Source organism: Xenopus laevis, chromosome 3L (assembly GCF_017654675.1).
Source record: "Xenopus laevis strain J_2021 chromosome 3L, Xenopus_laevis_v10.1, whole genome shotgun sequence".
Lineage (NCBI taxonomy): Eukaryota > Metazoa > Chordata > Amphibia > Anura > Pipidae > Xenopus > Xenopus laevis.
Window position 1 is genome coordinate 148,430,044 of NC_054375.1, and position 22,218 is coordinate 148,452,261.

At 44.3% G+C, this 22,218-nt stretch overlaps 2 protein-coding genes across 2 annotated transcripts; one reads left to right on the forward strand and one right to left on the reverse strand.

Annotated features, from left to right (window-relative positions):
- Positions 1 to 3,244: 3,244 nt before the first annotated feature.
- On the reverse strand, positions 3,245 to 13,635 carry yipf1.L (Yip1 domain family member 1 L homeolog). The gene is given in 9 exon segments (NM_001095300.1): positions 3,245 to 3,599; positions 4,612 to 4,794; positions 5,042 to 5,208; positions 7,377 to 7,493; positions 7,584 to 7,631; positions 7,633 to 7,672; positions 7,780 to 7,860; positions 8,685 to 8,827; positions 13,511 to 13,635. Coding segments are annotated over 9 exon segments (900 nt in total). The 5' UTR covers positions 13,542 to 13,635; the 3' UTR covers positions 3,245 to 3,509.
- Positions 13,636 to 14,124: 489 nt separating this feature from the next.
- Positions 14,125 to 16,433, forward strand: timm29.L (translocase of inner mitochondrial membrane 29 L homeolog). The gene is made up of 2 exons (XM_018242032.2): positions 14,125 to 14,258; positions 15,590 to 16,433. The coding sequence occupies exons 1-2, from the start codon at positions 14,135 to 14,137 to the stop codon at positions 16,180 to 16,182; spliced, it is 717 nt and encodes a 238-aa protein (XP_018097521.1). The 5' UTR covers positions 14,125 to 14,134; the 3' UTR covers positions 16,183 to 16,433.
- The last annotated feature ends 5,785 nt before the right edge of the window (positions 16,434 to 22,218 follow it).

Genomic DNA, 22,218 nt, shown 5'->3' on the forward strand with positions numbered 1-22,218 from the left:
TTGAAGCGGACATTTGATCTTCAGGTTTAACCTGTTATAGTTGCACCTTTTCTAAGGCGTTCAAATGGTCTTCATTTTATGTGAGACCATCAACCATCTTTGATGTAAGTTATCAGGACATGCTCTTGCTGCACAGGTCACTTTTTGACGGTTGAGGGTGTCCGTGTTGGAGGTGCCATGGCCTTCCTTGTCATCAGTATATTTTCTATAGGAGAATGCAGGAGCCACAGGTCACAAGACCTTAAGGATAGTTCTTTGATGTGAAGTGATAAGAACATACATCTGAAGATCCAATCATTGTGCTGGTAAACACCTTAATGGTAGGGGCAGATTTGGAGAGACTTAGTCGCCTGACGACTAATCATCTCTTCTGCAGGGCGACAATCTCCCCAAACTGCCTTCTTCCTGCTTGAATGAGAAAACGCCATCACAATGCACTAGCGGCACTTCAATTTCCAAAGTGCCCACTTTGGGCGATTTCCGAAATCGAAGTGTCGTGAGTGCATTGTGCTGGCGTTTTCTCATCCAAGCTCACCCCCACACTCCATACTTAACCCTCGCCGCAGCGTTCCACGCATCCATCTTCTGTAAACTGACTGGGAGATCAGTTGGAGCAGTTTGCCGCTTTGTGATAATGCGCAGAATTACATGGAAATTGTCGACCTCTCAGTCAGCTTACCGAGGAGCCAGAAAATGGATGCGTGCAACTCCGCTGGAAGAATCTGCGGTGAGGGGTAAGTATGGAGTATGGGGCATTTCCCCAGGGGTTGAATTTTCCTTTAAGGATAATCCTTGATGTGGACAGAAGTGCTCCAAACACACATCCAGAGATCCAGTCGTAGCGCTGGTGCACAGTTGAATCTCCGGCTGGAACTGATGCGGAGGCCGGGATGGTCCCAAAATACATGAAATTAATGACATTTTATGCACAGATCTGGACACCTGGGGTAAATTTGAACCAACAAGTGGGGGATATCCAGACTTGATTCAGAATGCTGACAGACCATGGTGTAGAACCAGTTGAGAGGTTCAGACAGATCTTGCCGTGACGGGTAACATGCAGACGTTGGTTTTTGGGTGCAACCTTCGGAAGCTGAGATTGAAAGGCGTATCTGTGTGCTCCGGCCAACTTCGGGTGTTGCTCCATATCCCCCAGGTACGGTGACCTTTTGCACAGCCCATGTGAGTCTGGCCTGGGATCACATAGTCCTTTGAAAGACCATTCTCTCTGTTTTTATAGAAGGGATTACTGAAGGAAGAGCTCTCTGTAATTGTTGGCAAAGGCCTTAAATTAAGAACCTCCCCCTCTTTACAGCATTGTGGCTTGAGTATTTGGATTAGCCACCACCTAGGGGCTGACTGACTGGTATAAAAAATACTCAGATACCAACATGGCTCTGCCTGTTTTTGTGTATTTTGGTGGCATTTCAGTTGAGGCAATTATAGAAACTCCAGGTGCAGGTTCTGACAGCATGAGGGCTAAACTTTTCCATCTGCCCCTGTCCTTACTGTTCCCTGCTTTCAGGCTTTCCTTGTTATAGATTTGTGCCTGCACTCCCCATCCTGTCTGTAGCATCACACCGGGACAGGCACAGGACTATAAATATGGAGGCTTGCTGGGTTAGGGTCGGATCAACTTTTTTTTAATCGACCTACACATCCTTCATGGGAAAAACATTTTTTCAAAATGAATCAGTTAATAGTGTTGCTCCAGCAGAATTCTGCACTGAAATCCATTTCTCAAAAGAGCAAACAGATTTTTTTATATTCATTTTTGACATCTGACATGGGGCTAGACATGTCAATTTCCCAGCTGCCCTAAGTCATGTGACTTGTGCTCTGATAAACTTCAATCACTCTTTACTGCTGTGCTGCAAGTTGGAGTGATATCGCCCCCTCCCTTTTCCCCCCCAGCAGCCAAACAAAAGAACAATGGGAAGGTAACCAGATAGCAGCTCGCTAACACAAGATAACAGCTGTCTGGTAAGAACAACACTCAATAGTAAAATCCAGGTCCCACTGAGACACATTCAGTTACATTGAGAAGGAAAAACAGCAGCCTGCCAGAAAGCATTTCTCTCCTAAAGTGCAGGCACAAGTCACATGACTGGGGGCAGCTGGGAAACTGAAAAAATATCTAGCCCCATGTCAGATTTCAAAATTGAATATAAAAAAATCTGTTTGCTCTTTTGAGAATTGGATTTTAGTGCAGAATTCTGCTGGAGTAGCACTATTAACTGATGCGTTTTGAAAAAAACATGTTTTCCGATAACAGGATCCCTTTAATACGTCTGGTCAGTGGCTCTATAAGGCCGAGCACAACAGGAAAATATGGGCACCCCTAGCCCAGAGGGAACTCTAGTGAGAGACCTGCGTTTACTGTCATTTCTATATATGCCACTCGGCAGGGTGAGTTGCCCGGAGCAGGTACTGAGCTCTTTACTTTTCTTCTAAATCCTTTAGTTGCAGAAACCCAGCCTGGCAGGAGTTGCTGCTGACTACACTGATGTGGGACGTGCCAGAGACCAAGTGCAACAAGTAGTGTTATTAGTAAGAATCAGCTAAACAAAGCACATGCAGCAACTATCCATAAACATCGGCAAACAATGAGGCGGATCTGTGCTCTGTTGTATGACCTGCACACATCCATTTTATCACCAACTGCTACTGATAAATCTCCTGTGTACCAGCTGTTACGACTCCTCCACCCAAGACTCCATAGTCGCCTAATGAGAGGAAACTTCCCAGTCTCCATTCCTCATTTACACTGGCTTTATCGATGTGCGGAAATGTCATTCCAGTTGAAAGTCATGTCTGGGTGTTTACATTATCTGTTCTGACTCCTGAAAAAAGCTGAAGCCAAGTTTATTGGAAAAAAGTTTTTGGGTGGAGTTCCCACTTTTTTTAAGTGTTGTGAGGCTATAATCTATTCTTAAATTTTTTTTTTTTTAACTGCAACTGCCTGGAGGATTGATCTTTGAGTGCCTGCTCTACAACCAACATGGGAGTTCCCCTTTAACACCCAGAATAAAGCAACCAGAGATTCAGTGGACATTACCACTACATCTGTCAGCTCCATCCCACTTGTCCTCAGCCACGAATGCTGGAATGGAGGGACCAATCAGCTTAGGAGGAGCAGCTGTCAGATCCGATTTGCACAAATGGCAGTTGTACGATACCTCAAAGATGACAATAACGGCAATGCAGAGAGGGATTTGTTAGTGGACACAAGAATGAACAGACATTTTTTATATTGACTCTGTATTAGCCAAAAACATAGAATCTAAATCAGAAAACCATAGAGAAGAGACTCATGAGAGAAAAGACAGCCCTTCTGTTTCTATTGCTTTGCTCCTATAGAGGTGAGCAATGGGCTGGATTGAGACGGGCCCTTCAGTTATGGGCCTTACAACAGACTCATATTGTATAAATACCCTCCAGCTCAGGAGGCAGAAACCTTCACTCGCCAGCACCCGGCTCTCACCCTGAGGATGGCCAAGGTGTGGGGACTAGGTGGTGGCTTGATTTATTTTCTGGGCCGCGGTGTTTGCAGAGGAGTCACTGTTGTTGCTTGTGGGCGGTGGTCTGAAGAAATAAAGCTGTAAAAGAGAGAGGACTGTGAGCATCAATCTGATCCAGAGCAAGGGTGCTGCTGCCTGGCCGGTCACTTTAAAACTAAGCCCTAAAATTGAATATGGTTAAAAAATACCCTATTTTATATACTGAACTTATTGCACTGGGCTAAAGTTTCAGCTTGTCAATAGCAGCAATGATCCAGGACTTCAAACTTGTCACAGGGGGTCACCATCTTGGAAAGTGTCTGTGACACTCACATGCTCAGTGGGCTCTGATTGGCTGTTGAGAAGCTAAGCTTAGGGCTCGTCACTAATTATCCAGCAGAAAATGAGCTTCCCCTGTAATATAAGCTGATGCTACAGGTTTGCTGATTATTAAATTCTGATGCTAATTGCACTGGTTTCTGTGCTGCCATGTAGTAATTATCTGTATTAATTACTAATCAGCCTTATATTGTGACATTTCTATTCTATGTGTACTGTATATTGTGAGTGGCTCCCTAAGCTCAGTAAGTGACAGCAGCACAGAGCATGTGCAGTGAATCAGCAGAAAAGAAGATGGGGAGCTACTGGGGCATCTTTGGAGACACAGATCTTTACTGCTAAAGGGCTGTGGTTGCCTTAGGCTTTAGTTCTCCTTTAAAATGAACATTTACTATAATAGTGGCCATTGTTTTTGGTCTGAGGCTCCCACAATGGAGGAGGAGTAACCAATCACAATCATAACAAAAACCCAGCCTTACAACTCCTCTGCTTATTGGCCGACTGACTGACAAGCAGGTTACAATCTCTGATGATCTTGCCAGAGGACAGTGGGCATGTTTGGCTACACAGAACAGCAGCAGCCAATGCAAAGTGAACAGACCTGACTGCCAATAGGCTGGATTTATTTTGGAGTTGGCGCAATCGAACCAGAAACTACCGTCTGCAACTCGGGGGTTATACAGTAACGTGGGCAGATTTGACCCTTTCCAAAGGAATGAGAAGGTTCTGCTCCCTACTGGCAGCAAAGATACAATTAATTGGATCCCAGTACCTTGCAACCCACAGCCAACAGCACGTGCAGCGCTACCATAACGGCCATCAACGAGATCACCACCACCTTGTTGTCTCTTTGGATATGAGGCCAAAAGGCGAGGAGAAGAACAAGGCTGGACAGACTCATAGCCACAAGGATCAAGATCCATCGGAAGGTTTCATGAGGGACCACACAGAGAACCTAAAACAGTCACCATAAGATTGATAGAGATTATACACATATGCAGCATTGACATCGGTCGCTATAGCAATTCAATTTGTTGCAGATGTGAAAAGCCCCATAGACTTTAATGTGATCAATTCCTCTAACCAAGTTACACTCCTTGTTATGTACAAAATGCTGATAACACACTGGCATCCTGGAAACTGCCACTAGAATAAAAGCAGCACAGACAGACAGGCCAGTATAGGTTTAGAATTGTACTCACTGTGGCAGGGATGTAGGCTGAGAGTGAATAGCCATAAATGCAAACAGTCTCCATGAAGCTGTACACACCAACTTCAGGGCTCACCCCTTTCCTCCACTGAAGGAAACCCCAGAGGCCCAAAGGGACTGCCCATGCGTAACTATATATAGCCACCCCAGCCACGGACACTGGAAGAAAAGACACACAGATGTTACATAAGGGGTGGGGGGCGTCTGGCCAACATTGGGTGTCAAACACAGTGAATGACAGAAAGGAGAAATGGAAGTTTGTCCCTCCCACTGCAGGGTGATACAGTGGCACAGACAGGAGGGAACTATGGGACAGGAGTCTGTCCCTCCCACTGCAGGGTGATACAGTGACACAGACAGGAGGGAACTATGGGACATGAGTCTGTCCCTCCCACTGCAGGGTGATACAGTGACACAGACAGGAGGGAACTATGGGACATGAGTCTGTCCCTCCCACTGCAGGGTGATACAGTGACACAGACAGGAGGGAACTATGGGACATGAGTCTGTCCCTCCCACTGCAGGGTGATACAGTGACACAGACAGGAGGGAACTATGGGACATGAGTCTGTCCCTCCCACTGCAGGGTGATACAGTGACACAGACAGGAGGGAACTATGGGACATGAGTCTGTCCCTCCCACTGCAGGGTGATACAGTGACACAGACAGGAGGGAACTATGGGACGTGAGTCTGTCCCTCCCACTGCAGGGTGATACAGTGACACAGACAGGAGGGAACTATGGACATGAGTCTGTCCCTCCCACTGCAGGGTGATACAGTGACACAGACAGGAGGGAACTATGGGACATGAGTCTGTCCCTCCCACTGCAGGGTGATACAGTGACACAGACAGGAGGGAACTATGGGACGTGAGTCTGTCCCTCCCACTGCAGGGTGATACAGTGACACAGACAGGAGGGAACTATGGGACATGAGTCTGTCCCTCCCACTGCAGGGTGATACAGTAACACAGACAGGAGGGAACTATGGGACATGAGTCTGTCCCTCCCACTGCAGGGTGATACAGTGACACAGACAGGAGGGAACTATGGGACATGAGTCTGTCCCTCCCACTGCAGGGTGATACAGTGACACAGACAGGAGGGAACTATGGGACATGAGTCTGTCCCTCCCACTGCAGGGTGATACAGTGACACAGACAGGAGGGAACTATGGGACATGAGTCTGTCCCTCCCACTGCAGGGTGATACAGTGACACAGACAGGAGGGAACTATGGGACATGAGTCTGTCCCTCCACTGCAGGGTGATACAGTGACACAGACAGGAGGGAAACTATGGACATGGAGTCTGTCCCTCCCACTGCAGGGTGATACAGTGACACAGACAGGAGAACTATGGCACATGAGTCTGTCCCTCCCACTGCAGGGTGATACAGTGACACAGACGGGAGGGAACTGAGACATGAGTCTGTCCCTCCCACTGCAGGGTGATTACAGTGACACAGACAGGAGGGAACTATGGGACATGAGTCTGTCCCTCCCACTGCAGGGTGATACAGTGACACAACAGGAGGGAACTATGGGACATGAGTCTGTCCCTCCCACTGCAGGGTGATACAGTGACACAACCAGGGAGGGAACTATGGGACGGAGTCTGTCCCTCCCACTGCAGGGTGATACAGTGACACAGACAGGAGGGAACTATGGGACGTGAGTCTGTCCCTCCCACTGCAGGGTGATACAGTGACACAGACAGGAGGGAACTATGGGACATGAGTCTGACCCTCCCACTGCAGGGTGATACAGTGACACAGACAGGAGGGAACTATGGGACATGAGTCTGTCCCTCCCACTGCAGGGTGATACAGTGACACAGACAGGAGGGAACTATGGGACATGAGTCTGTCCCTCCCACTGCAGGGTGATACAGTGACACAGACAGGAGGGAACTATGGGACATGAGTCTGTCCCTCCCACTGCAGGGTGATACAGTGACACAGACAGGAGGGAACTATGGGACATGAGTCTGTCCCTCCCACTGCAGGGTGATACAGTGACACAGACAGGAGGGAACTATGGGACATGAGTCTGTCCCCTCCCACTGCAGGGTGATACAGTGACACAGACAGGAGGGAACTATGGGACATGAGTCTGTCCCTCCCACTGCAGGGTGATACAGTGACACAGACAGGAGGGAACTATGGGACATGAGTCTGTCCCTCCCACTGCAGGGTGATACAGTGACACAGACAGGAGGGAACTATGGGACATGAGTCTGTCCCTCCCACTGCAGGGTGATACAGTGACACAGACAGGAGGGAACTATGGAAACTAGAGTGTGTCCCCTGCGCGTCTAACACTTACACTTGTGGAACTCGGGGCTGTACTGGTAGTCTTCTTGATCATGTAGAATTGTGTATGTTCCCAGGTTCCCCATGATCGTTACTGTAATTACTAGTGTAGCACAGATCCAAAATGGTCCTATAAATTTGGAGCAGATAAAAAAAAGTGGTTATTTCAGATAATGTTGCCCAACTAGTTGACTGGATAAGTCCTCCCTTCCCAACTCACCGTACAGGTCAGGACTGTTCTTTAGATGATTCCGAACAAAATTCCGCCGTTGGAATGGGTATAATGGAGCCTCGGATCCTGTCCAGAACCTGAGATAAGCAACAAGAAGATGTAGGGTAGAACATCCATGGTGGCATGAATGTGATTTTCTCTCCCCGCCCTGCTGGTTCCCACAGCACCGGCACCCAGATATTACCTGGTACGTGTCTATGTCAAAAAAGTCCTGATAGTACTGAAAGGTCCAAAAACCGGATGTCTTCTTTTGTGAGGCCAAAAGCTGGGGACAGGGACAGGGACAGCTCGTTAGAAGAAAGAAAGATTAAACGGATACTGTCATGGGAATTTTTTTTTTCTTCAAAACTTATCAGTTAATAGTGCTGCTCCAGCAGAATTCTGCACTGAAATGTGTTACTTAAAAGAGCCAACTTTTTTTTTTAATTTTGAAATCTTATATAGGGCTAGACATATTGTCAGTTTCCCAGCTGCCCCCAGTCATGTGACTTGCGCTCTGATAGACTTTAGTCTCTCTTTAGGGCAGAGACACACGGGAAGATTCAGGGAGAGTCGCCCCGCAACTAATCACCTCTTCTTTGGTCGACTAATCTCCCCTAAAAGCCTTCCAGCTGGCTAGAATCTAAATCACCCCCCCAGCAGCCTAACAAAAGAACAATGTGAAGGTAACCAGATAACACAAGATAACCGCTGCCTGATAGATCTAAGAACAGCACTCAATAGTAAAATCCAGGTCCCACTGCGACACATTCAGTTACATTGAGTAGGAGAAACAACAGCCTGCCAGAAAGCAGTTCCATCCTAAAGTGCTGGCTCTTTCTGAAAGCACATGACCAGGCAAAATGACCTGAGATGCACCAACACACCAATATTACAAGTAAAAAAAAATACACTTGTTTATTCAGGAATGAACTTTTATATTGTAGAATGAATTATTTGCAGTGTAAACAGTGTAACTGAGAAATAAAAACTACATCATAAAAAGCATGACAACATCCCTTTAAGCTGTAATTCATTGCACTCGTTTTGAATGGGGGATACTGCTCCTTTAAGCCCCGCCTGTCCATTAGAGCACCCGTCTGTACTCACCCCAGTCTGGTCTGACTCGCCCGCCTCCTCTTCGCTATCCCCGCCCACGTGCAGAGTGGCATGTTGTGGCCGGCTCTCCTCCCCCAGACTCTTTGTTGTGGCGTTTGGATCAGCAGACAGTAAGTCAGTCGCTTCAGTGAATTCTGCAAGGAGGATAAACAGAATAATAATGGGCAGGACAGGGTGAATGACAACAAAAGCCAAATAACCCAAACCGGTCAGATGTTCGGCAAAGCCACAGCACAAAATAGCACCTCGCCAATGACCAATGCCACACGTAGGCTGCACATGGTCAGTATTGCACATCCAAAGCAACAATTGCATGATTAGATTGTAAGCTCTGTGGTACACTGTGTCCGATGAAAACACTGGTCTGAAATGGCCCCTTGGAACTGAAACCTGAACCTCCCACAGCCTTCTATTCCTGTACAGGTATGGGTTCCGTTGTCTGGAAACCAGTTATTAAGAAAGCTCTGAATTACGGGAAGGCAGTCTCCCATGGTCTCCATTTTATTCCGATTTTTAAAATTTGATTAATTTTTTTTTTTTTAATAATAAAACAGCTCCTTGTACCGGATCTAAGATATAATTAATCATTATTGAAAGCAAAGCAATGCCATTGGGTTTAGTAAGGTTTACATTAATCTTAAAGAGGAAGTAAAGTCTAAAATAGAATAAGGCTAGAAATGCTGTATTTTGTATACTAAATATAAACATGAACTTACTGCACCACAAGCCTAATCAAACAAATGATTTATGATTTCAAAGTTGGCCACAGGGGGTCACCATCTTGTAACTTTGTTATACATCTCTGCAAGACCAAGACTGTGCACATGCTCAGTGTGGTCTGGGCTGCTTAGGGATCGTCATAAATTATCAAAACAGCACAAGTCAAATAATATCTGCCAGAAGCTGATGCAACAACTGATTAATAATCAGAATATGCAGACTGCACTGGCTCCTGTGTTGTCATGTAATCTAATGTGGATTTTATAGTTTTTGTATTGTTTAATACAAACTTTCTCCAACTCTGCAGAACCAGTGGCTGCAGTAAAATAATCCTCCAAATAGAATCCCAGTTTATCTGTTTAAATCTGGCTCCATGATCTTTGTCCCTGCAGCTGGAGTTGGAAACAGTAAAGGGGATGTAAAGACAAAAATAAAATCCAATACAAATCTCTACACAGGCGCCGACTGCTCTACAGGGAAACAAACAAAGCTGCTTGAGTTTTGCATGGCTTGGTAGTAAGGCGGGGCTCCCCCTGCTGTTCATAAGTATGATTGTTTCCCTGCTGAGCAGTTAGGGAGAATTTCACTGCATACAGTCAGGTTTCTTATAAAAACGGTACACATTTTTTAATTTAAGTATAATCATGATAGGTTTCTTTTTCATTAAAGAAAGTAAAAATGGGATTTTATTTTTTTGGCCTTTACATGCTCTTTAAGTAAGCTTAATGTACGGAGATCCAAATTATGGAAAGATCCCTTATCTGGGTCCCGAGAATTCTGGATAATAGATCCCATACCTGTACTACAATTCCCAGCATCCCATGGCAGCTGTACACACACTTACAGTTCAGGTGTACAGCTATAAAGCAAGCAAATGTTTCCCCTTGTCTAGAAAATAATCCTCTCTCTGCTTTCATTGTTGTTTCATGGAGGCTTCACTGTATGTGATATGTAAATCCAATAGCTGTTTTCCTGGCCCAGTACCTCTCCCTTCCACTAGGTGGCAGCACACCCCCCCACCCAGGTCTATAGGAAAACAGTGTGAGCAGAATTTGGATGTTTCTATCTAGGCAGTGATCCCCCAACCAGTGGCTTGTGAGCAAAATGTCTCTCCCAGTGGCCTCAAAGCAGGTGCTTATTTTTGAATTCCAGGCTTGGAGGCAAGTTTTAGTTGTATACAAAACAGTTGTATTGCCAAACATAGTCTCCTGTAGACTGTCAAATAGCCAATCACAGCCCTTACTTGGCACCCACATACTTGTGTAACCCCCTGGCTCTTTTTACTTTTGGATATGGCTTACGGGTAAACAAAAATGTTGTGGACTCCTGCTTTAAAGGAATTGTACAGTGTAAAAATAAAAACTGGGTAAATAGATAGGCTGTGCAAAATAAAAAATGTTTCTAATATAGTTAGTTAGCCAAATATGTAATATATAAAGGCTGGAGTGACTGGATGTGTAATATAATAGCCAGAACTCTACTTCCTGCTTTTCAGCTCTCTTGCTTTCCACTGATTGGTTACCAGGCAGTAACCAAACAGAGACTTGAGGGGCGGCCACATGGGTCATATCTGTTGCTTTTGAATCTGAGCTGAATGATGAGGATCAATTGCAAACTCACTGAACAGTTATGTCCCATGTGGCTCCCCTTATAGTCACTGACTAACTCAGAGTTATAGAGCTGAAAAGCAGGAAGTAGTGTTCTGGCTGTTTTATTAGACATCTGTTCACTCCAGCCTTTATACATTACATTTTTGGCAAACTAACTATATTAGATACATTATTTATTTTGCACAGACTATCTGTTTAACCAGTTTTTATTTTCAAACTGAACTTTTCCTTTAAAGGGGGTGTTCTCCTTCCAAACACTTTTTCAGTTCAGTTGTTTTCAAGTTGCTCCCCAGAAATACTTTTTTCAATTACTTTCCATTTTTTACTGTTTTTTATAAAAATCTAAGTTGAATGTCCCTGTCTCTGGTGTTTCAGTCTGGCAGCTCAGTAATTCAGGTGCAGACTCTGAACTGTTACAATTTTGCAACATTTAGTTGATACATTTCTCAGCAGCAACAACTATTGTATCAATTCGAACAGTTGCCTTTAATGAAACCCAGAGATTGTGCTCAGCAGGGACAAAGATAAGAAATGTATCAACTAAATGTATCAATTTATAACAGTTTACAGGGTCGGCGACCCCCTCCCAGAGCTGCTTTAGAAGGTGAAAAAAAGACATTTTACACTTCAATATTATAAAAACGGCGACACATAGAAAATAGACCATACACAATGGTCTCTTTGCCCAACTTGTGATGTTGTGTAGTTTGTAGTGTGTCCCTAGGCTGACTCTCCACTGACAGCCCCTTCCTACTCTCATTATCAGACAATTCATTGTGTTTTAATCAACTTCCCAATACACTTAAGCTGGCCATAGATGCAAAGATCTGATCGTTTGAGGAATCAAACAATTGGATCTTTGCATCTATGGCCAGCTTAAAGGGGAAGTATAGTCTAAAATAGAATAAGACTAGAAATGCTGTATTTTGTGTACTAAACATGAACTTACTGCACCACAAGCCTAATCAAACAAATGATTTATGCTTTCAAAGTTGGCCACAGGGGGTCACCATCTTGTAACTTTGTTATGCATCTTTGCAAGACCAAGACTGTGCACATGCTCAGTGTGGTCTGGGCTGCTTAGGGATCATCATAAATTATCAAAACAGCACAAGTCAAATAATATCTGCCAGAAGCCAATACAGCAAGACTGATTAATAATCAGAATATACAGACTGCACTGGCTCCTGTGTTGTCATGTAATCTAATGTGGATTTTATAGTTTTTGTATTGTTTAATACAAACTTTCTCCAACTCTGCAGAACCAGTGGCTGCAGCAAAATAATCTCCCAAATAGAATCCCAGTTTATCTGTTTAAATCTGGCTCCATGATCTTTGTCCCTGCAGCTGGAGTTGGAAACAGTAAAGGGGATGTAAAGGCAAAAATAAAATCCATTACAAATCGATCGACCAAACGACCGATCTCTGTGGGACGAAAAATGTCAGGAGTCTCCACACCCAGTCTGAAAATTGTACGAATCGACACAAAGGGCTCGGGGTAAATCCCCTCTCTGACTGTCCTGCACTAACAGTCCCCTGGAGAACTAGTGGAACTACAGGATAATGCTATTAACTGGGATTATTTGTACATTATGTGCACTGCTGCCTCTGACTCATGAAACCATGCAACAAAAGCCAGCTGGTGGCAGATATGGAGGGTGAGTGGCTTCCGCTACATTGTGTCAGGAGTCAGAAGCAGAGCACAGAAAGGGACAGACACTGCTCACAAGAGCAATTACACACAAGGTGCAAAGCAGGGAAAGACAGGGTTTGGGTGGAGTTGCCCTTTAAGTTAGGGAGCAAAGCTGAGGAGGCAGATTTGGCAGAAAGATTATAAAGATATGAACTGTAACGTGCCAGTCAGTGAGAACACTCTGTGTAGCGAATGGACTGGAATGTGACTGGAATAAAAGGTAATAGGATAAAAGCGATGGCGAATCACATTAAGGGGGAACTCCACACAATCATAACTTGAGCTTTTTGAAAAGAAAACACAATTTCAAGCAACTTTGCAATATACATCAATTAAAAAATATGCAGACTTTTCATGATTTTTAATGGTTTGGAACGTTTCCTAAGCCCAGCCCCCTGCTGATCTGGCTGACTTCTTTGCTGAGCTCACTGACTACTGTAACTTTAGATCAGCAGCCATCTGTCCTCAGCCTGCATCCTCCAAACCCCATAATTCCCTGCACACGTGATGTCAATAAGGAAAGGAACATCCCAGTGCAATGCATTGTGGGTTATGTAGTTCCTGCATGCTGTCTGTAGGATGTGGAGAAGTTGTTACAATTTGTAACATCAGTGTTTAGTCCCTCCTTCCCTGCCAGGATTTCAAGAGAAGAATTGTTAAACAGCTGGATTTCAGCATAGAAAATGTCGTGTATTCAGACTTTTTGAAGCACATGTAACTGTGATGGGATTATTAGGGGTTTCTGTGGTATGTGGCCTCTTTAGTTCCCCTTTAAGCAGCACTTTTTTTTTTACCTTGAAACTTGAAATCGTCGGCGGAGGCCATTGCTGTTCCCTAATGTTGGTGACAGATGGGAAACCGTCCCTGGTCCCAGACTGGGCGCCTCTCAGTCTCCCGGGTGTGTCCGTGTGGCATCTCACCTGCCCAGGTGTCTCAGACAGTCAGTCAGTTACACAGCTACTTCAGCAAGAGCTTCCGCGTCATCACACAACTAGGACTGTACCAAAGCAGTGACGGGGGGGGCGCTGTGTTCTTCTCCAATGCACACGTAGACAAATGACGTCACGTAAAGAACGTCTAGTCCCTGTGTCTCTCAGTCTCTTTCGTAAGGCATGGAAGTTCTTGTACTGACGGAACACAGCTGGGCGAGTCACCAACCCATTCTACTATGGTTCGCCCCAAAAGCCAGTGCTCTGCCAATACTTTCCGGAGGGAACTTGACCTGAGGCGGAAATGTCCAGTTTAGATGACATAATGCGCTGCTTTTTCTACTCTAATCCTCTTCCCAGCACGTTATGTATTGATGCGCTTGGCGGTGGTAATACGCTGCACTTAAATCTCTCTGTCCGGAGTGTCTTTAGAGTTGCGCAGTTCGAGGGCATCGATACCGGAAGTGGCCGTAGAACTGGCGGAAGGCGATGGCAGCTCGCTGGATCGGGGTCGTATGGAGGAGGTCGTGCTCTGGTTCCGCGGCTACCGGCCAGGCTACGGAGGCAATAAGGAAACCAGCAATCTGGGAACGGTTGAAGAATGGCAAAATGGGTGAGGGGAGGCCGGTGGGAAATACAAGTGCACCTTGAGTTGCGCCAGGACATTGGGCTTCATTCATTGACTCGGGTGTGGGAGATTGATCCTGACAGTCCTCTATGGTCTGGGTCTTGTTTAATTACAGCTTTCAGCATCAGCTTGTAGTTCCACCAGAGACTGACGAGGTTGTCAGGAGAAAGAGGCTAATGTTCTTCTGCTTAGGAAAGATGTGAGAAAGGTTTCTAATTGATTCCCTAAGCAGAAGAACATCAGAGCAGCCTCTTTCTTTCTCCTGACAACTTCTTGGACTACTTGGTGCAGGACTGCCAGGTGTAATTTTCAAAACCAGCCAAAGTGGGCTACAAAACCAGCCCAAAACTAGCCAAGAGGCACTTTCAAAAGTAGCCCAAAAAAAACGCAAAAAAAAAAGGCTAAAAAAATAAATATATGTCAAAATCAGCATTTACACATTTTCACAAATATTTCCATGAAGCAAAATGGGACAAATGTGTCGGTCACTAGGAGCGTAACTACAGATAGGGACTCCATAAGGCCCTAATACAGATACAATTTGAATTAATATTGGTAAAACAGCTCAACCTCTAGACATTTTGGTGGCCAGTAGATTTTTGCCCTAAAATTGTCTCAAATTCAGGAAAGTCACCGGAAAATTTCGAGATTACTTAAGAGTGATGGGAGACTGTGGTACAGGGCCCAAAATCTGGTAACTCTCGACTTCTACTCGTCAGTCCCATTGCATGATGGGTATTTGTAGTCTTACATTAAACTTGGCAGTCGGCAAATTGTTAAACAAAAACTATATTACCCAACATGCATTGGGAGACGCAGGCTTGGCACATTAAGGTAAGAAAAAACTTTGGCTGGTTTCCAAAGTACAAACCAGCCAAAGGCTCAAGTAGTAGCCCCAATCAATACCTTGGCTAGTTTGTACTTTCAAAAGCTGCCTGGGCTTTAAATTAGTAGCCCAATTTGGCTGGAAAACCACCAACCTGGCAACTCTGACTTGGTGGTCAGACTGGTGGGAAAATGACCAGCAGGGGGCGCTGTTGTAACAAAATTCATTTATATTAGCAAAATGTACATTGTAAAAGTGCCTAGAATAGCCCCCTCATCAATTTTACATTCACTTATTTTAAAGTTTATTTATCCTTTCAGTACATGTTTATGAATAATATTATATTCCCAAATTTAAGGGTCCCAGTAACATGTAGTCACACCAGTGAGATCCCCTAGTCTCATAGACAGGCTAGACGTGGCCATCAGGAGGCAGTAGAACCATCTATGTATGAGTCAGAACTGATGGCTCCCCTTTTCTCCCCTTCCAGCTGTTTGGACAAAGAGCTTGCTGCATGACTACGCCGCGGCCTGTAAGGACATTGCTGTTGGAGCCAAAGAGCGCCCAGGCAAAGCTGCTTTCTACCTGTCCCTTCTTGCGGGTGCCGGAGTCTGTTCCTCAAAGGCCCCAACAGAGGATTCCTTCCAGAGCTGCCTGTTAGAAGCTTCATCCTCCCTCCTTCTTCTCTCACCCTGGACGAGGAGCAGGAGATCTGACCAGCACGTGCAGAATCTTATGGACCTCCGGAACCAAGGACGAGTGCTGCACCTGGACCTTTTTCTATTCTCCATTGTCTATGAAGCCCCCTACGACCCAAACTGTGACCTGTACCCTGCCCACTGCCCACACCTCCAGCCTCGCTGGTCACACTTCCCCAGCTGGGTCCTAGACATTGGTTTTTTTGGACGTTGGTGGCTCCTTCGTACCAAGATGGAAGACTTTGATGTGAATGAAGAGGAATTTGCAGTTTTGCCTGCCCACATGAGAAACATATCCTGGAATGACCTTCATTCACAAGAGAATGAGAAGCTCTTCCAGTGTAAGTTTCAGCCAATCACAGTGCCAGAGGAGCAGACAGAATAAAGGCCCCCATACATGGGCCAATAAAAGCTGCCGGCAGACCAAGTTGTCAACTTATCGGCCTGTGTGTAGGGCCCTCTGACGGGCTTTCCCAATCGATATCGATCGGGCAAGGTTAAAAAATCCTTTCGGATCACAGCCGCATCTGTTTGTTGACGTGGTCCCGCAATCTGACCGCCTGAGCCTCCATTCTAATCCGATCATTGTCCCTAGGGCCCATGGAGATCTCAATAAATCACTAAAGAATTAGCACATTTGCTGAAGTGTGTGCCCTCTTACTTCTGATTTCCCGGATCAGCCTGATACCGCCCACCTCAATGTGGGCAAATCGGGGAGAGATCCGCTCATTTGGCGACATCCCCAAACAAGCGGATCTCCCTGTGTATGGCCACATTTAGAGGCGACACATACAATTGGTGGAGCTTTCATTGTACGACTGCTTTTGTCTGAATCTGAGCCTATATACAGTATGATGTATTAATGAATATATACAGAAGACTGAAGTTATTCTAAGTTATTTTAGGTCACCTGAGCCCAGAGAGTCCAGTCAGAAACAAGTTTTTATACCAGAGACATCGTGCTCCAGTATTTTGCCAGGATCTCTGTAGTTTAAAGGGGTGGTTCACCTTCAAGTTAACTTTTCCTATGTTATAGAATTGCCAGTTCTAAGCCACTTTTTAATTGGTATTCATTTAAATTCTATAGTTTTTGAGTTATTTGCCTTCACTCTTCCCAGCTGTTTAATAGGGGCCACTGACCCATCGAAAAAAAAAAAAATACTCTATAAGGCTACAAATGTAGTGTTATTGCTACTTTTTATGACTCCTATTTCTATTTAGGTATCTTCTATTCACATCGCAGTCTCTTACTCAAATCAATGCATGGTTGCTAAGGTAATTTGAACCCTAGCAATCAAATTGCTACTATAGCAAACTGGAGAGCTGCTGAATAAAAATCTAAATAACTCAAAAACCAGAAATAATATGTACATCATACTAAAAGTATACTTGAAGGTGAACAACCCTTATGAAGACCCTGGCAAAATACTGGAGCACAATGTCTGAAGAGCTCTGGTATAAAAACTTGTTACCGACTGGAACCTCTGGGCTTAAAGCAGTGGAACAGAGATGTGAAAATGTGTCAGTTAGGGCCATTATCCTGTATCTCTGGGGGGATACCCAATCGCCTAAACACTCACCATCAGATTTCTCCTAAATAATCTTTCATAGGACCCCCCAGTTTAGGAACCTACTGCCACTTGTGAAGGTAGCACATATTTGGGCAGTATGAAACACTCCATTTTGCCCACCCCTTATGATTACTTTGGGCTACAGTATTAGCAGGAGACATATTGCAAAACTGACACATTTGATGCCTAGCAAATATTACTGTAGCCCACCCCTGAGTGCACTTTAGCTGTGTGAATTATAGTGGCTACATCTGCTTGTATTGTGCCACTGACCCACTTGTACCTGAGTAACTCCCTGCAACTCCCGGTTCCTTGGATGCTCCTCTTTGCATCAAAAGATCCAGATCACAGAACAGTCTCTGGCAGCGAATAACGGATTTATTAACAGTGAACAGTTCAAGTGAAGAGATTTACAGGCACTTTGATGTATTCAGTATAATAGTAGCAGAATCCCTGCCAGAACAAGTGCCTTATCCGCAACCCGCCGACCACCATTAAAGGAAAACTATACCCCCCAAACAACGTAGGTCTCTATAAAAATATATTGCCTAAAACAGCTCATATATAAAACTCTGCTTCATGTAAATAAACCATTTTCATAATAATATACTTTTTTAGTAGTAAGTGCCTTTGGGTAATCAGAAATAGAAAATTCGCTATTTTAAAAAGGCCCCTTGGGATCGTACGATTTACTGTGCACACAAACATACCAACAAACCATACTTCTTAGGTCACATGAGCCAATTAACAGACAGAGTTCTGTCTTTTGCTTCCACACCACTTCCTGTTACAGTTAGGGTTGCCACCTTTTCTGGAAAAGAATACCGGCCTTCCTATATTTTTGTGGTTTTTCCCTATAAATAACATTGGCATCAAGCAACATTTTTTTACCGGCAAGACCGGTAAAATACCGGCCAGGTGGCAACCCTACAACTAGAGCTGCAGTATTTCTGGTCAGGTGATCTCTGAGACAGCACACAGACCATCACAAAATGGTGGTTCAAGGCAAGAGATGTAAAAGGGCAATATTTACTTAATTTTTTCTTTTAATATGTCACCTAATATGCTATAAACTATCTGTTGCTTAAGTATTCATTTTGGGGGTATAGTTTTCCTTTAAACAGGAAGTGACGGTGCTGCAAAGCAAAAGTGACATCATCAAAAGTGGGTGGGGCAAACACAAGTTTTGTAAAACTTTAAAAGGAGTAAAATATAGACAATATTACATAAGAAAAGAAATTTAGGTGTGACCCACATCTATACCTGAACCTGAAAATCCTCCCCTCATTCCGCAGGGTGCCCGCTTTTTTTGTGGGTACCCAACCCGATGCAGGACTCTACCCTGAGCACATGAGGCTATACCCTTTTATATTATACATTTTGAAGAGGGGTCTCCAAATGGTAAGATGGTTACTCACCACAAAAGGGAAGAGATCCAAGTGCACTGCCCTGAGCCCTCAGCAGGGGAGGGGACAAACCTGAAAATTCTTTGGAGCAGGCACTCAAATGAAGGCAATATTTCACCAGGTAGTTGAATCAAAGAAAAACAATTTATTGTGTCCACAGGCCGGTTTGTTTCTACTTATCTGACCCCTAATGCTGACAGGGCTGGAACTAGGGGTAGGGTAAGGCAGGGGTCACTATTGCAAGGAGAGATCATCGCTGGGCAGGTTCATATAGGCACAGTGGCTTTATTTTAGTTTTCCATCCCTGGGGCCACATCCGTACAACTTTCATACGTTACCAGCAATTCAGTGGGTCTTACAGAATAGTATCGGGGACAGAAGATCAGCACTGAGCAATCGTTTAGGGTCATGACACTGTTCTTTATTGTGACTCAATTTAAAGAGGTGGTTCACTTTTAGTATGTCAATTTTAAGTAAGGCAACTTTTCAATTGGTCTTAATTATTTATTTTTTAGAGTTTTTTTAAATAATTTTTTCTGATGCTTTCCAGCTTCAAATGGGTGGGGGGTCACTGACCAAATCTAAAAAAAACAAATGCTCTGTAAGGCTACAACTTTTTTGTTATTGCTGCTTTTTATTACTCCTCTTTTTATTCAGGCCTCTCCTATTTATATTACAGTCTCTTATTCAACTCAGTGCATGGTTGCTAGGGTAATTTGGACCCTAGCAACCGGATTGCTGAAATTGCAAACTGGAGAGCTGCTAAATAACTCAAAAACCACAAATAAAAATGAAAACCAATTGTAAATGGTCTCAGAATATGACTCTCATCATATCATACTAAAAGTTAAACAACCCCTGTTCTAGTGATTTAGTGCAGAATCTCTGTGCTAATCTGGAAATTAACATAGTGTACAGCCAAATCCTGCCAGGTATGATCTGTGTCCACAAGATGTCCCATCCTTGGCTCCACAGGGTCAGCATTAATGCAGTCTGGCAGAGCATGCTGGGGGCTGTAGTTTGGCAAGAGAGACAAAGGTCCTCTTTCATTGATGTAACCTATAATCTGCACGGTAATTGCATCTCTATACCATTATTACTTGCCCGGCTCTGCAGCCAGCTGGATTGTTAGCATTTTAACCTTGTGTAATTTCAGCCACTCTAATTGGTGACTCGGCGCCTGCCATGATTGCTTAATACCAGCTCTTTCTTTCTTGTGGGGTGTTGCAATCAGGCAGCTATTATCTTCTAGCGATAGTGATTATAGTATCCAGCTTCAGTGTATTCACTAGCCCTAGGACTAGTCAGCATGATGGGATTGAGTATCACTCGCTGTACTAAATGGGAGCAGAATACAATAACCTTCCCTCCCCGCTGCCGTCCCACTTTCAATGTGCAGTGTTCTCTGGGGGGGCTGCAGGGGGTTCATGACCCTCATGAAGCATAGAATCCCATAAAGTGCGCCTTAACTGTGCAATAAAGAATTGGAGACCATTGATCCCTATGGATGTGTACACATGGGGTGACGGATAACTGCATGGAAATACATCATAATCAGGTTTGGATTTAGAGAAGAGAAGCAATGCATAATTGCTACAAAATTGCTACAGATTTTCAGAAGTCCAACCAGTACCCTTCCAGCTGTTGATGACCTACAGGGGCATATTTGAGACCTTATTTTATTAATTAGGGATGCACGTAACTTTAATTTGCATATTCAACTTAGCAAAGCGCCCCATTGTAGGGTAAAAATGTCTTCTATAGTTGACCATCGCCCTAAGGTCACATGACGTTACAGTTTTAGATTTGATTTGGCCAGGTATTTGGGATTCGGCCGACTTCTGCAAAAGAAAAACTTGGATTCAGTGCATCCCTGAAATAAAAATCCAGGACTGGATCATCATCCAAATGACATGGCGTTAGTTGCTGTCCCTAGATATGCGCAGCTATGGAACAATAGGTTGATCACTTTGGTTCTACTGACAGACAAACGAGATGCTGATTTAGTGAAGTGGGACAAGATTTGCAGCCGATGTAGTTCCACTAAACCTTTGGATTTGTTGAGATTTGTTTACTATAATTATTTAAGTGTTCTGTTACTGATTAAAAGACCGGTTCTTCTGCAGATCAGAACATTTACATGGTTATATCCAATCAAAGCCTAAGAATGTTCTCAGGGGAACCAGTATCATTAAGGTATTTGCAAAGCTAGAACCACCATGAAGCCGATCAGAGCCTTCACATGTCTAGAACCAACCAGGAGACAATTAGAGCCTTCACATGCCTAGAACCAGCCAGGAGACAATTAGAGCCTTCACATGCCTAGAACCAGCCAGGAGACAATTAGAGCCTTTACATTCCTAGAACCAACCAGGAGACAATTAGAGCCTTTACATTCCTAGAACCAACCAGGAGACAATTAGAGCCTTCACATGCCTAGAACCAACCAGGAGACAATTAGAGCCTTCACATGCCTAGAACCAGCCAGGAGACAATTAGAGCCTTTACATTCCTAGAACCAACAGAAGACAATTAGAGCCTTCACATTCCTAGAACCAACCCGGAGACAATTAGAGCCTTCACATTCCTAGCGCAAACCAAAGTAGTAGAACATTGAAGCACCACAGGCAAGTGAAACAAACCAGAGCATATTGAAGGGTTGGAACAACTTGTAACCAATCGGAGCACAAGAACCTTCACAAATCTAGACCATCTGGTAGCCAGTAAGAGCATTAGATCTCTTAGGAGTCTTGTAACCAATCGGGGTATTAGAACTTTCACAAGCCTAGACTAGCTTTTAGTCAATAAAAGTTTTGGAACCCTCCCAAATGTAGACCAACTGGTAGCCAATTACATATGAATCCTGAACTGTTGCAGATCCAACCTGTACACAGGCACAACATTAGTACCTACACATGTCTGGACAAAATTGTAGCCAATCAGAGCATTAGAACAGTTGCAAGTCTAGTCCAACCAGGACCCAAGTATAGCATTAGTACCTTCACGAGTCTTGGCCAACTTGAAGCCAGAACATTAAAAGCTTTGCCTACTTCGACCTAGCTGTTCTCTAACAGAGCACTAGAATTTGTACAGCAGAGTCAATGCCAACAAAACCATTGAGAACCTCTAACTCCATATATCCAGCTTATTACTCTTCTATGTCTCCACTTTCCATATAATCATGAGCTGTGGCATGAGGCAGAACCTAGCCACATGTATGTACTAAGGATCTTACAATAAAGGAGATCCCTTCCCTTAGTGCTGCAATGTTGACTCAGTCCTAAGTTCAACAAGAGCTTATCCTACACAATGCCGACTCCCAGTGCAAGTTGCTAAGGAATAGCATTGCAATTTATCATGGCAAATAGTCATATAGGCTAGGCATGGCCATCCCCCAATGTCCAGAATTTAACCCCCACCTGATGAACCCATTGCTTGCACCCG

Bases quoted from the DNA above. Each gene is read 5' to 3' on its own strand.
- timm29.L (XM_018242032.2), top strand. From the start codon at position 14,135: ATGGCAGCTCGCTGGATCGGGGTCGTATGGAGGAGGTCGTGCTCTGGT. The intron at 14,259-15,589 runs GTGAGGGGAGGC...CTCCCCTTCCAG, and splicing joins GTTGAAGAATGGCAAAATGG to CTGTTTGGACAAAGAGCTTG.